The sequence below is a fragment of the Myotis brandtii genome, unplaced genomic scaffold (assembly GCF_000412655.1).
Source record: "Myotis brandtii unplaced genomic scaffold, ASM41265v1 scaffold289, whole genome shotgun sequence".
Taxonomy (NCBI): Eukaryota; Metazoa; Chordata; class Mammalia; order Chiroptera; family Vespertilionidae; genus Myotis; species Myotis brandtii.
The window spans coordinates 72,505-87,651 of NW_005361048.1; the positions used below are offsets into that span (position 1 = coordinate 72,505).

Here is a 15,147-nt window from a genome sequence, read left to right on the forward strand (position 1 = left end):
GGGGGGCGGGGGGGGGGGGGGGCGGGGGGGGGGGGGCGGCTGGGAGAGGCCCACGGGGGGAAAAGGAGACTCATGTAATACTTCAAACAATAAAGAATTTAAATTAAAAAAAAAGAAAGAAAGATGTCTCTTAATGTGGAGGCAGAGACACTCACACGATGTGGGCCAAGTTGAGCGGCTTCTCCGGCTGGTCGGGGAACATGGGGTGCAAAGGCTCACGGCTGGAAGCACAGCTCAGGGACTTGCTTAACGCGTTTGTTAGCTTCTTAGCTGGTGATTTCTGGAAAGAAGAAGAAAGATAAAGGTGAGGACAACTAACATTTATGTAACATTTTGTCAGATGATTTGCTTTCACAGATAATCATTCATTCATTCACTCAGTCAAGCAATCCTCTTTGAGTACCTACTCTAAGTCGGGAGTCTGCTCCGTGGTAAATAAGCCAGCCAGGCACCCGGCTCCCACTGCTTAGTGACACATGGGGTGCTCAGCAGGCCCAGGACCCTGAGCGGGGCCTTTGTGGACAGCAGGAGTCCGTCTGACAGAAACTCAGGGGCTGGGAAGGTGATTCCAGATGGAGGAAGAAGAGGCGAGCAGGAGGCCGATCATTAAAGTCCCACAGGTCACTTAGGACTGTGGCCTTTATCTCCAATGCAGGGGGGACAGTGAAGTGTTTAAATCACGGAGGCAGCAGCATCGGACCGGGTTCTAGAAGGATTGCTCCCACCTCAGAAGGAAGGAGGGAGATGAGCAAGAGGCTTTGCAGGAATCCAGGGGCAAGGTGTTCCAGGCGTGGTAGGACACACCTAACTAAAGGCAAGAGTGGAACTTCAATCTGAGTCTTTTTTATTTCTAATATACTTCTTTTATTGATTTCAGAGAGGAAGGGGGAGGGAGAGAGAGAGAGAAACATCAATGATGAGAGGGTAATTGATTGGCTGTCTCCTGTACGCCCCACAATGGGGATCAAGCCCTCAACCTGGGCATGTGCCCTGACCAGGAATCGAACCATGACCTCCTAGTTCATAGGTCAATGGTCAACCACTGAGCCATGCCGGCTGGGCCAATCTGAGTCTTGAGAATTTAAAATTCATGTTCTTTTCAGAGCATCATGCTACCTCTTTTTCATTTAGATTGGTGGGATGTTTACTTTAAAATTCCACAGCCAAAATTATAAAAAATAACTTACCACATATAATTTACTCCTTTCCATGAGTAACCATTTATAATTTTCCTCACTTTATTTTACACATAGAGCCCAAAAGTGGTAATATGTGGCGTTTATCCTCATTCTTTAATAGGAGCACTGCTCAAGAAGTTCCACTTTGGTTTTTGCTAGGAGATGTAATTCTTAGAACACTTACATAACTAATGCAATAAAGCTCTTCACTGCATAAATATCGGGGCCCCTTCATCTTCTTGAGGAGTCTAATCTGGCTTTAGTAGAGACACTGCCCTCCTAAATAATTTTAGAATCTTCAATCCCTGAGAAAAAGGCTCATCTGATTTTAGCATTTACATAAAAGAACAATTAAAAATGATTAGCCTTCAAACACCAACCCTCCAGAATTTGGGATAGAATAAATTTGAAAATTGGTACTATGTTGACAATAAGAAAACAGAAAGTGCTTTCTTCTATGTTCTATAATCTATACTAAAATGTGTCTCACCATCGGTGTCAGTATATCTATCCTCAGCATATGATGTGACCGACAGTGACAGCGGCCTGGGAGCTGGCATGAAGCCTCAGTATGTGATGTCTCAGTGAAGAACTGTCCCTTGAACTCAGAGTCTGACAGGTGCTAAGCAATGGACACTGACCATGAGTTCCCAATAATCATGCCTGGAAAGAACACTCCGACTTAAAACGCATATTCTGAAGATTTTCCTTTTTTTAAAAAAGCAAGTTACTCTTTAAGTAAAGACTATACGTTGAATTGAAACACATACAAATATGGAAAAAAAAACTCATAAAAAGTTTGCATTTTCCTGTGGGAGAACTACTTCAAGAGGAGTGGGCAGGGCTGATGGTATGCCCGTGCCATGAAGCACAAGAACACCACCATTTGAGCAGCAAGTTCACGGAGGCAAGTTCCTCCCATAGACCCAGTGCCATGTGCCCCTGAGAAGACACCCAGCACAGGGACAGCCGCTCCCGGGCCGCCTTCAGCAGGTCGCTCACCTGCACTATTCACGAAAGATGATTTGCTAATGTAGCCACAGTACCCCCTCTTCCCCAAAGTAAGATGGAACAGCATCATTAAGCCCACACGCTCACATGTCTTTCCTCTATTTTCCAGTTGTGCACTTAAGAGAACTCCAGAATCTAAGAAAGAAGAAAGTAGCAACCATTTTTAAGCAATTCCCACAAAACACAAAAACTGGCAAACCAAAACAAAGACCCATCAAAGGTTGAAAAGAACCTTAATTTACTGTGAAATGATTATGTTCCAGAAGGCGCTTGCTGTTTGGTTGTTAGCTAAATCAGTACCGAGTGATCTATATTTCAAGAAGTAACGTAATTTGAGTCTCCCTATAGTTTAAGTCACAGGAAGCTACACTGGGCTCAGATACACTATGAGAGAGATCCCAGTAAGATGTGGTGGGTTTGGAGGGAAGGGGAAGAAGGAATGTTGACTACAGGGTAAGTGTACCCCTGAATTCTGTCACCCTCTTTGACATTCCCTAGCATTCTGGGTCGCACGCACACATCCAACTTTAAGCACTGCCTGGCCCTTGCCTTACCCATGACGTGTACTCTTTCATTTGGTGCTGGTTGCTATGGGAACCCCCAGCATGTCCCCTCCAGAAGCAGTCCTGGCAGAGCTGGTAATTATGACACTGTTGGCATCGGTAGCGGAATCCCATCATGCTCTCGCTGTGGCAGAAGGAACACTCCACCGGGTGGAAGACTGAGGAGGCAGCAAATGAAGAAAAAATAAGAAAACCAAAGTGCGAGCCAGGATAAGGACAAACACAGGCTGACGGGGATGGCGTTTTTCTGCCGTGTGCCCTGATGCCAGATGACAGTCGGTTTGGGCTGAGAGAAGTATTGTTTATTCCAGGCATCTCACTGCCCTTTTCAGGCGTGTGTGTGGAGGTGGAAGAAATGAAATGAGGTGGAGGATAGGTGTTCTTTTAACAAGTTTCTGTAATGCCACTTGCTCTTTCTACTCCCATCTCTTACACTACAAGAATATAAATTACCCAAAATGGCCCGTTTCCCCCCCAAACTGCTCTCTGTCTCCAGGAGGCCAGCACAGTCACTGGGAGACTCAGCACCATGGATGAACACGGCTGACCATCCAGTGGGGAGAGAGCAAAAAGGGAGACGTGAGAAAGGAGAGGGAGGGAAAAGAAAGAAAAATGGAGGGAGAGCAGGAAAACTAGATGAGAGAATTGAGTTATTTTTTAAAAATGAAGCAGCTAATGGGCTTATTTAATGAGTGACATTGCCTCCATCTAACAAACAGATTTGTTTTCTTTCCTAAGAGGCAGATGGGCAGGGCCCAAGGAGACAAGTAAATGATCTAGATACAGTTCTAATCAGACAGCTCAGGAGACACAACTGTCTTTGGCAGAAATTGGAATCATAAAGCAGGTAAGGTAAAATAGTTGACATTGGAAGCTAACAAATGATCAAATCCAAGTAACTGTCTCTACGCTATGAGCTAAAGATTGAAAACAACAACAATTCTTGCCTTTGGTCACATTATTCTCTGGCTAACCAGCCAGGGAAAAGAATGTACGTGAAAATAAACGAAGATAAAAAGCCAACTGTAACCACAAAGGCATAACCAGCTCTGGAGGTACTGCCTTCTGACTAAGCATTGGTCCTCCCTTTTCTGGCTCCTGGGAAAGGCAGGGTGAGCCCTGGATTTAGAGACAACTGCTCGGGGACAGGCCTGCGAAACCCATTTCCTGCAACAGGAAGTACTGAGCTAGAGGGTGAAATTACAGCCTCGTGACGGAAGGTGACTAGCCCTGAACTGTGACCAGTACCATGATCTCAGGTTGCATGATCCGACCTTGATTGCTCTTCGCTTCTGCGGATGAGTAAGAAACATATAAAAATAAATCTATGCTTGGCAGTGATTACAGAGCACCGACTTAATTCATTTTTAAAATCTTCTCCATGAGCAAAACAGGATACATTTATTACTTTTAACTGAGAGAGATAATAAGGGCAGATGCTAGATGTTTTGAATGGGAACATAAACTTAAGCTAACTTTACCTCCAATGTATATTAAAGAAATGTGTAGGAGTTAAGATTCTAGTAAGAGATATGGGATAAATGATTTTCTATTTAAGTCTGGAGAAATCTCAGACTTAAATTGAATAATAAATAAGAACATCTAAAGGTTAGAGAAGGAGGCACTGAATTGCTCCACGTTTAAATTTCTTTAAATCTCGTTCTGAACTGTGGTTTCCATTTAAGCTTGGGTGTATCAATATTTACTCCTTTTACCCTAGAAATACTTGCCCTTGTAAAAAAGCACATTTCAAAAGTTTGCATGGCTTTTGTCTTTTACATAACTACAACCACTGAAAGCTTCTAATTCGGAGCACATGACAAAAGATGAGTAAGTTTCTCTCATGCATTTTTTCCCTTTCTCCTCCACCTGTTCCTGGCCCAGTGCCTAGGAAGAAATCGTCAATGCCAAGGTAAACCAACATTGGGAATCCAGACCTAAAACAAATACTAGAAACGATCACATTCCTTATTGAGATTCCTCTAATGTATCAAGTCTTTAAGCCACATCTGACCTGTAACTGAGGGGTACACAGTAAGATGGAATAAGCTTTTAGCACTGACTGTCTTAACTTGGCCGTGCACCCAGAGGCCTTGTTAAAGATCAGGGAGACTGGTTAGTTGCATCCTAAACAAAGCTCGGAACAACAAAATCGATCTCCCTAAAACAATGACCTTGGCTTAATAACCATAGAGTTGACCGGCTAATTTCCATGATTAAAAAGCCTGCCTGCGCTCAGCAGTGACTACTCACCATTCTCTACATTCGCCAGTCGATGCAGAAGGGGCAGCCAGACCAGGCACTGCGGGGGAGGATCTGACATGAGCGTGTCCAAGAAACCGTTTAACGTGACCTTTTTCTGCATAAAAAACAAAACATAATAAAAAAAACCCACACCAATCCGTGGTCGTTTAGAACAGAGAGTACGCTTAATTTAGCTGCTCTGCAGCTATCATTTGAGATGGAACAGGACGTTCAATGAGCCTCTAATGTATGAAGAAACAGAATTTGAAACTAAGTTCGGCAGAATTTAAAACACGGAGTGTGTTTTACACTTATGCACACGACTGAATTATCTCCACTGAGGCCGAGTCAAGATGCTCACATAGAGAAAATTCTGGAAGCATCACTTTCCCATGGGAGGGACAGTATGAAAATGACGCGGAAAGATGGACTGACATTTCCATGAAGTGTTACCCAGCTGTGGGTCATGGCAGCTGCCACAGTTCCCACACCAGTCTCCTGCATTTGTAGAATGACTTCTCTTGTAGCAACCTCAGGTGAAACCTCACTCAGAGCCCTAAATGTCCCATGTCCTGGAAGATTTAGGTAGCCGCGTGTCTCATATTTTGGGACTCCCACAGTGCGAGGCGGCATGGGCCATACTTTTTCGTCTTCTTTGACAAACATTGGTGAAACTTGGTGGTGTGTCAGACTTGTGTTTCATGTGAGGCTGAGGGACATTTCAGCCCTTTTGATCGGGCAGTGAGAATGACCCGGAGACTATAGGGTTGTTGTAGGATTAAATTCGACAATGCGAGTAAACAGCTCAGCCTGGCGCCTGGCTCGTGGTCAGTAGACATCGCCTACTATTATTATCGAGGTGTGTGACGTTTAGTGACTGACTCACAGGACATTCGTCAGAGGCTGGAAGATATGCTACGGGTTATCGCGTATCTGAGAACTGCCTGGAGTGACACACAGGAGGAGAGCAGCTGCTGTTCAGAAGCTGCTTCCTCACACACGCTCTTTCCTACCTGCTGAGAGAAGCAGGACCTGGCTGACTGTTCCGTGTAACCGAATGAGGGCCCTTCAAACACGGCTGTGGGCAGTTTGAGGACTTCCCGCAGGAACTGATCATAGCGTCCATAAACCATCACCCCACTGGAGTCAGAAATCATTGAGAAAATATCTGATGGGAGAAAAAGGAAAGATATTTATAATTCACGTAAACATTCCCCACTGTTTCAGTTCAATGTATCTGTTTCAAACAACACAAATGTGGCAGAATAAATCATGTCTATGAAAGAATCATGGAAAAGCTATTTTTTATGCTGAAATATTTCTGGCACGGTGTTTTCTTTGGAGTCTCTTTGTAGATGATTCTGGCACATAGCCTTAACTAGTAATTGGGATAAGATTAGCATATTTTGATAAGACAGAGCATATAACATTGTTATATTGAGGTCAATTATGAACTCATATATAACCCAAGGCAGCAAATTTTGTATATGTGAGAAATATGCTGATCTTGTTTTTTTCAATGTAACTTTATTTTAACTTCTTTTTGTTAATCCTCACTTGAGGATATTTTTCCATTTATTTTTAGAGAGAGTGGAGGGGGGGAAGAGAGAGAAAGAGAGAGAGAGAGAGAGAGAGAGAGAGAGAGAAACATCGAAGTGAGAGAGACACATCTATTGGTTGCCTCCCAATACACGCCCCAACCAGGTCCAGGTACTTGCCCTTGACCAGAATCAAACCTGGGACCCTTCACACACGCCCCCATCAGGGCCAGGTACCTGGGACCCTTCAGTCATTGGATCAATGCTCTATCCACTGAGCCAAACCAGCCAGGGCTATGCTGACCTTGTTTGAAACACACAATGAAAATTGTGTTATAGCACTGGTGTGTGTGTGTGTGTGTCTAGCTAGAAAGCTATACATATCTATATTATCACTAAAAAGTTTGGGTTTTGGTTTAAGATATTGAAAAATGAAAGACACAAGGGGGATAAGGAGGTAACGAAAACACTTGATTAACTCTCCACAGGAGCAGAAAACTTCCTATAAATCATATGTTCTGGGTGGAGGCATTTGATTCACAGGGAAGGGTCTTTGAACTCACGCAGTCAAGAGGCAGCCTGGCCTTGTGGTGATCAGTGAGGTGGAGCCAGGTTCTGAGATGACTCTCAGCAGAGCCTACGGCTTCACTGAACCTCTGTTCTTCAGTGTCTGCCACTGTGTGCACTTAATGCATATTAACAGCATAACTTCCCAAAGAGCTTTATAATTCCTCTGTGGAAATGCCACCACTGGAACGAAAGGGTGTGCTATCATATAGTTTGCCCCCATGCTGGAGTGTAATGAGGCCAGCCCAGCTGCTGGGGTAAACTACTGGCAATCCAGTGTGCTACCTCTCTTCATTTTGGGCTTAATTTTTCAAGGTCGAAATGTAATCTGGAGACATTACTTTATACCGCAGTCAGATGCTAACCACATTACAGACTTTTATTGAATTATGTGATAAAGATGTGAATTGGCTCTCATTTTCTTTAAATACTCCAGTTTTAAAGGATTTCTACTGTGTTTCAAATAGTTTATCAACCATGAGGCTATAGAAATTCTACTTGAGCAACAAAATTAATGTTCTCATCCACCTTCACAATGTTGTTTACCTAATGAATTTTATCTCTTGTGTTTCATTATAATTAGTCAAAAATAAAAAGGTTGCCAAAGGCAGAACTACAACTCTTTATGTAATTCCAAATATAGAAACTCGAGAATTCCAATGAAAGGGGAGGGGGGTGGAGGTAGAAGAAACCTAGGAAAACCAATGGACTTGTGTATTAGAGCTGCCGTTTTGTTTGTTTTTAGGCAGGTTGGTTTGAGCATACTTGGGCCATCCTGACGACCTTCTAGGCTTGGCTGGTCTAGGCCAGAGCACATTTTGAGAAGTAGACGAGGCCTTTCAAATCTTCCAGGAAAGAATTTAGACAATGTCTCTAACTAGAGCGAAAGCAGGAGGAGTAGCAACAGTGAACTTTCACAGACTTGAAGCTAATATGAGCCTCATTGATGTTGATGAAGTTTGTTAAGCAACAGCCAAACTAGGGCTCGGTCACTGGGATGAAAGGGAAGTGACTGTTAATGCCACTCAGGTTTTTAAAAATAAACGAGGGGACTCTGAAGAAGCTATCAAAGTAAGTATTTGTACCTTAGTTCTAGGCTCTCTGTCTTACATATATACATATACATATGTAATATGCTTATAGTATGTAATACATATGTATGTATACCAAATAGAGGGCCATTTCAAAGATTAAATTAGTTAACAGGTGAAAGCACAGAGATGTAAAGCGCTCACATAGTGCGTGGTACCTCGTACACAGGCTCTTTTTATTATTAAATTTGAATCACATTTTTTCTGTCTTTACTTCATATAGTTGCCTCCCTATTGGAATTGTTCTGCAAGGTCCCAAATAATACTCTAACCACCTTTGTTTTTCCTATAGCGCCATACAATGATAGATGCTGTAGAAGAATTTATATTTGTTGATTTACGCAACTAAATTTAACTTAGCTCGTACTAAATGTAGGTAATTGTGCTCAGCAGTGAATATACAGAAAAATAAGGAGGTCCTCGTCTTGCCCTCTGGGAGGTCCAAGTCTGTTGAGGATGACAGCAACATGTGGACATCATGTATCATATGGCAACATACATTATAGCATGGTGGTGTGAAGGTGGGAGTGGTAGGGTGTACAGGAGCTCAGAGAGGGGCTCCCAGAGGCAGCAGTGGACCAGGGAGGGTTTCCTCACAGAGGTGATTGCTCGGCCTGCGTCAAGGACAATCAGGGTTAGCCAGGCTTAGGAAGCTGGGTCAGGACGTGCGGAGGCATATGCGCAAGCACAATGCACTCGCCAATCTGCATGTAGCTCAGTGTGTCAGGAGCCACAAGGCGCCTGGCAGGAGGGGAGGTGGATAGGGAGAGCTTCCCAAGCTCCACAAAGGAGTGTAGATTGTGTCCAGAAGATGCCGGGGAGGCACTGAAGACTTTAAGGCAGGCCAGTGAGTTAGAAACACTACCTTGGGGACAGGCGTGGGGGCAGAACAACCAGTTCAGTAATAGAAGCTCAACAAGCACACAGTGCTTGGTGCTTGCCGTAATACTGGCCTTTTAAAGAAAACAAAACAAGCCTCCCAGAGGCTCTAGGAGAGCACTTGGCATCCCAGGCCCACAGCATTGAGTTCAGAATTCCTTAATATACATATGTAATATGCTTATAGTATGTAATACATGTGTACCAAATAGAGGGCCATTTCAAAGATTAAATTAGTTAACAGGTGAAAGCACAGAGATGTAAAGCACTCACATAGTGTGTGGCACCTTGTACACAGGAAATGGTAGCTATTTTTATTATTAAATTTGAATCACATTTTTTCTGTCTTTACTTCATATAGTTGCCTCCCTATTGGAATTGTTCTGCAAGGTCCCAAATAATACTCTAACCACCTTTGTTTTTCCTATAGCGCCATACAATGATAGATGCTGTAGAAGAATTTATATTTGTTGATTTACGCAACTAAATTTAACTTAGCTCGTACTAAATGTAGGTAATTGTGCTCAGCAGTGAATATACAGAAAAATAAGGAGGTCCTAGTCTTGCCCTCTGGGAGGTCCAAGTCTGTAGAGGATGACAGCAACATGTGTATATCATGCATCACATGGCAGCATACATTATAGCATGGTGGTGTGAAGGTGGGAGTAGTAGGGTGTATAGGAGCTCAGAGAGGGGCTCCCAGAGGCAGCAGTGGGCCAGGGAGGGTTTCCTCACAGAGGTGAGTGCTCGGCCGGCGTCAAGGACAATCAGGGTTAGCCAGGCTTAGGAAGCTGGGTCAGGACGTGCGGAGGCATATGCGCAAGCACAATGCACTCGCCAATCTGCATGTAGCTCACTGTGTCAGGAGCCACACGGCGCATGTAGGAGGGGAAGCGGATAGGGAGAGCTTCCAAAGTTCCACAAAGGAGTGTAGATTGTGTCCAGAAGATGCCGGGGAGGCACTGAAGACTTTAAGGCAGGCCAGTGAGTTAGAAATACTGCCTTGGGGAGGACAGGCTTGGCAGAACAACCAGTTCAGTAATAGAAGCTCAACAAGCACACAGTGCTTGGTGCTTGACGTAATACTGGCCTTTTAAAGAAGAAAACACAAGCCTCCCAGAGGCTCTAGGAGAGCACTTGGCATCCCAGGCCCACGGCATTGAGTTCAGAATTCCTTAAGGTCCTCAGGACTACCCAGGAGCCCCGAGCAGAAATATAAACAAGTGCTCCATCTCAATAAAACAGCAGGCCACAGAAACAAACAACAGAACAACAGGCTCTAATCACAGCAAGAACAACTTGACAGGAGGACTATATCAGGTCAGTTTGGTTAGGGTGCTGAGCCCGATGACTGCAGGGGGTGCGCGCGCACTCTCGGTTGCCTGCAGGTGCACAGTGAACACCCCGCACGTTGACTGGCTCCTGGTGGCCCTGAGCATTGGAAATTGTGCTGCAACCTGGGTTTGTTGTCCCTTCTGATGCATTTAAAAGCAGTTTTCAAAACTCAGCTTTACATTGTCTGTGGTTTTTCTACTTGTTTTGCTTTTTACAATTTCTAATTTATTTGTAGCCAATTACGCCCGCCACGCCCAGTTGTCCCCGAGGAGCCACCGGGGAGAGCTGAGTGGAAACACGGAAACCACCAGGGTCCTTGATGGTACAGGATCAACCTGGTTGATGAAGGGCTGTGAGTTCCGAACTGCGGAAAACGATTCTCTCCAGTTTTCCTCAAACTTATTTTAACATGAGACCCTTTCATCCAGGGGCCTGTTGGCATGACACTGAGTAAGTATTTGGAAATGTTTCTTTAGTCTGAAAAACACACCCATTTGTCTAATGTCCACAGGGTAACTCAATAAGCAGTCACACAGGTGGGCTTACAACCTGGGCCTCCTAGTTCCCATCACAGCGTTCTCTTACTCAACATTGTGACGTAAACTCATGATATTTAGGCTAAGGGAGAGGGTTAAATGAAAATTTTTCTTTTAAATGGCAGCATGTCCATCATTTTAAATGGGCTATATATGAAAATTCTTGCCCCCACACCTCCACCCTAGGGCCACTGAATCAGAAATTCTGGGAGTGGGATCCGAAATCCATGTTTTAAAAAGCATTCCAGGTGATTCTATACATACCATGGGTATAGGGAAAATAGTCAGGCTTCACATCTGGTGCCATTTTACTTTTAAAGTATGTGATTTACTTTAACTCTCTGAGTCTCAGCTTCTTTACCTACAACAAATCAACCAACCAAAACACTCCCACTGTTCTGTCCATTTAAAACTCGACATATTAGTGACAAAGGTACATAAAAGCCCCATAATCACTCACTGTACTGTGGCTATCATGCTTTGATTGGCGTCCAGTTAATTCTCAGTCTACAGTGTCTCTACGCAATTACCGTGCCCCCTACCCTGGCAATGTCTACTCCGGCACGGTTGGAGTTTCTAGCGATTTGAACAGCACTGCCTGAGAATGAAGAAACATACCGGGAGCTTTGGCTTTGGATGACCTAAAAAAGGAAGGCGGTCCTTCAAGTCCTTATAATGATGGACTTGTCTGTAGGGCAGTACAGTACAATGAACTTGAAAGAAAATATATCTTACTATAATATCACAAAGTCTAGTTGGTAACACTCAACAAGTTATCAATAATAATAATCTGTAAGTAGAAGGAAAACATTCCTTTCATTAACACTTACCTAATATGAAAATATTTCTATGACAAAATCCAACCATCAGTGAAGATCAATAAAGATCATATTTCAGCCTGGCCAGTGTGGCTCAGTGGTTGAGCATCGACCTATGAACCAGGAGGTCACTGTTCGATTCCATGGTCAGGGCACATGTCCGGATTGCGGGTTCAAGCCCCAGGGTGGGTCATGCAGGAGGCAGCTGATCAATGATTCTCTCTCATCGCTGATGTTTCTCTCTATCTCTCCCTCTCCCTTCCTCTCTGAAATTAATAAAAATATAATTTAAAAAAGATCATATTTCAAACAACTGTCATAGCATGAGGAAAGTCGCAGGTGAGCAGGGGGACATGGCAGGACTGAGGAAGAGGGAAATGTGGTGTGGAGGTGAGATAAGTGAGGAGAAACATGAAGAGCAACTTACATCTTAATTTGTCCATGATCTTCCCTCCACACAATGTGGCTAAAGCCATTTTGACAGCAAATACTGAAATTTTGCCATGGCCTTCCCTGTTTCATGATAATAGAAAAGAAAAAAAAAGATGTCATTTGGAGAACTTCCAGTAACAAGGTTTGACATTTTCTGTTCTGTAGAACTCACAGGACAGCTGATGCATTATGTGAACAATCCATTTAGCAAAGGTTGTGAATACAAGTCAACACACATTTCCAAACAACTGTCCAGTTTCCTTCTTTCAAGAGCCAGCAGACTCTTCAAGTTATTCTTTGTAGATGGCAACTTGCTCAAAGCATAGACTGGCAGCCAGAGGGATATGTATCATTTAAATATGGGTTAAAGTCACAGAACATGGGTTTCATAAAATAGTTTTATTAATGACAATTCTATCATTTCTACAATTTATTTAAACACTGCTTCTGATTTTTCTGGTCAGTGAATTCCTGACTTTTGTTAGAGTAACTATGAGGACTTTTTAATCACACATGTTTTTTTCCCCAATGATCATTTCTTTCCCACAAGCCAACTGTACTTAGGTTGATCCACCTACTTTTCAAAGGGAGCTGGTATTTTAAAGGGACAAAAGTAAAAGATCTTTTTGACTGGTTCTCCTTCTACCTAAATGACACCAGAGCTGCCAAATCTTCATTGATTTATGAAGCATAACTAACTTGCCCTTCACAAAGTGTGATACAAAGGGCATACTGTAAGAAGTGTAATATTCCAGGTAATGACTTTCTAGCTGGAATAAACTCTTTATTCTTATGTCCTTAGAATCAGAAAGTGTATCATACAGAATTAGTAATTCACTATTTTGATAGTTGTTACTCTTAAGAGTGATCAAGAGTTATTTAAAATAATAATGGGGCTGAAAGGTAAGTCAAGTCTGTATTGACAAGGGAATAGTATATAGGATGAATCATTTATATGAATAAGATTCCTATAGCTGACATATTAGGAAAGTAAGATGTAATAAATAGTTGTGTCTTTGTTCCTTACTAGACTTCAGAGTGAGATCATTTGTTGTTCATCGTTGTTGTTGTCAGTCTTAGCAGAGTGCCTGAAAAACATCTAGCCAGAATGCTAAAGGCCTTTGACAAGATTCCATAACTAAGGCTACTCTTTACTGTCATCTTGGGATCAGGGTCCCTACTTTTGTGTTAAGAAAGAATTGGCATTAAATAAAGAAGCGAGCAGCAGAGAGAAGCTGGCTCCATCCCCAGTGAAGAAATGTAGGAACTACTCTCATTAGAAATGGCCCTCCATCGGGGCCGTTTGACTCGGGAACAGTCAGTGAGACCCATCCATGGCCAGGAAGTGGAAAGTCAAGCTCAGGAGGATGGCTAACAGGAAGCTTTCCGGAGTCGTGTGCACACGGGCAGGAAAGCAGCCTATTGTTCCAAAGCGAGTCAGCACGTGCCAAGCCTCTAGGAGTGAAGCAGTAAAGCCCAACATATGGGGTGTTGGCTGTCGGCCACCACTTGGGAAGCAGTCCTGCCAGAGTGTACGGCGGAGGAAAACCATAGATTGTCCCTAAGGCTGTGGGCCAGGCCGCCTCCGAATGGGCGAGCCCAGGGGAGCACCGGAGAACGTCTATCTCTTCTCTCGCTTTTATGAAACGCACGGCGGCATGCCTGCACTTCACGTGCAGTTCTATGGCCACCCCGAGAAACACGTCACAGAGCCGATGTGCCTGAGGTTCTGTGCTTCACTGGGAATCAGTGATCAATGACAGGACCACATAGCTTTTCTTTGTAAAGTCAAGCTTTAGTGCAGCTGACGTTTTAATAGCATAAAAGATACAGTGCAAGCTTAAAACAGATATTTACTATTAGCCTGTCATTTTTTATTAAAAAAATAAGTTTATTTTCAATGTAAAAATGTTATTTATTTTAATATTTTCTTTTTCAATGTAGAGTGAGAACACAATGGATAAAACATACTTTACTCTTGTAATAGCATAAAAGATACAGTGGAATCTTAAAACAGATATTTACTATTAGCCTGCCATTTTTTATTAAAAGAATAATTTTATTTTGAATGTAAAAATTTTACTTATTTTAATATTTTCTTTTTCAATGTAGAAAACAATGGATAAAGCATACTTTACTCTCTCCACCCCCCGCCATCCCCACTATTTGTCTTTTTGGGTCACTATTTGTCTTTTTGGCATAATGGAATATATCCCACTTATAAGCCAATTACACTGAAGGTTTTGCTGATGCAAACTTTACTTTCCTGTTCTAGCTTGATGTCAAAAAACACCCAATTATATGGTTATATTGGTATTTAAGTAATAACTAAAAGGGTATTTAAAAGAACTAGCAAATTAGCAAAGGTACAAACTGGAATTGCTTCATAAATTAATGTTTCCTTTTTTTTTTAAATTTCCCTTTATAATTTGTTTTCTTACTTTGAATTTTTTCAAAATTTTCCAAGGGGCAATTGATTGACGATGGAAACAAGAAAAGCACGCCCCCTTGGGTTACTATATGGAGATTTGCAGCGTGTCTGTCTTAAAAACATTAGACTCATCCTAATAAAAAGTGAGTCATTATGCTCAGATTCCATGAGTTTACAGAGAAAAGCCGATTTCTTTGAACTAAGAACATATTACCTTCAGGGGAAAGTTGTGTGGGCGGGAAAATCTGCTTCGACAAGAAGGAAAAACAACCAATAGGTAAGGAAAGGACTGGGATGCCGGGCCAGGTTCAAAACAGAATGTACATTTTCTCCAAACGGCTAAGAGAGGTTCTCCAAGCAGAAGTTAAAGAATCCCATGACAAATTTCACGTCCCTGAAGGTGGGATTTGGAATCTGACTGAGTCTTTTGTGAACAGGCTGGGGGAATTATTTCTCTATCTAGGAGTACTACAATCAGAAGCTCGTCTTCTGCCAATCGTTTTACAAAAACATTTGGTAAGCAT

The 15,147-nt window shown here is 42.8% G+C and overlaps 1 protein-coding gene across 10 annotated transcripts in view; it reads right to left on the reverse strand.

Annotated features, from left to right (window-relative positions):
• LOC102260113 (dystrobrevin alpha) overlaps positions 1–15,147 on the reverse strand; it is a 119,603-nt gene that overhangs the window by 37,993 nt on the left and 66,463 nt on the right. For all 10 annotated transcript variants that reach the window (XM_005869095.2, XM_014542004.1, XM_005869092.2 and 7 more), the window contains 5 exons: positions 12,188–12,273; positions 6,010–6,164; positions 5,006–5,111; positions 2,744–2,910; positions 156–280 (listed from right to left, as the gene is read on the reverse strand). In XM_005869095.2, the coding sequence (XP_005869157.1) occupies positions 156–280; positions 2,744–2,910; positions 5,006–5,111; positions 6,010–6,164; positions 12,188–12,273 (639 nt within the window). The remainder of the gene's footprint in view (positions 1–155; positions 281–2,743; positions 2,911–5,005; positions 5,112–6,009; positions 6,165–12,187; positions 12,274–15,147) is intronic.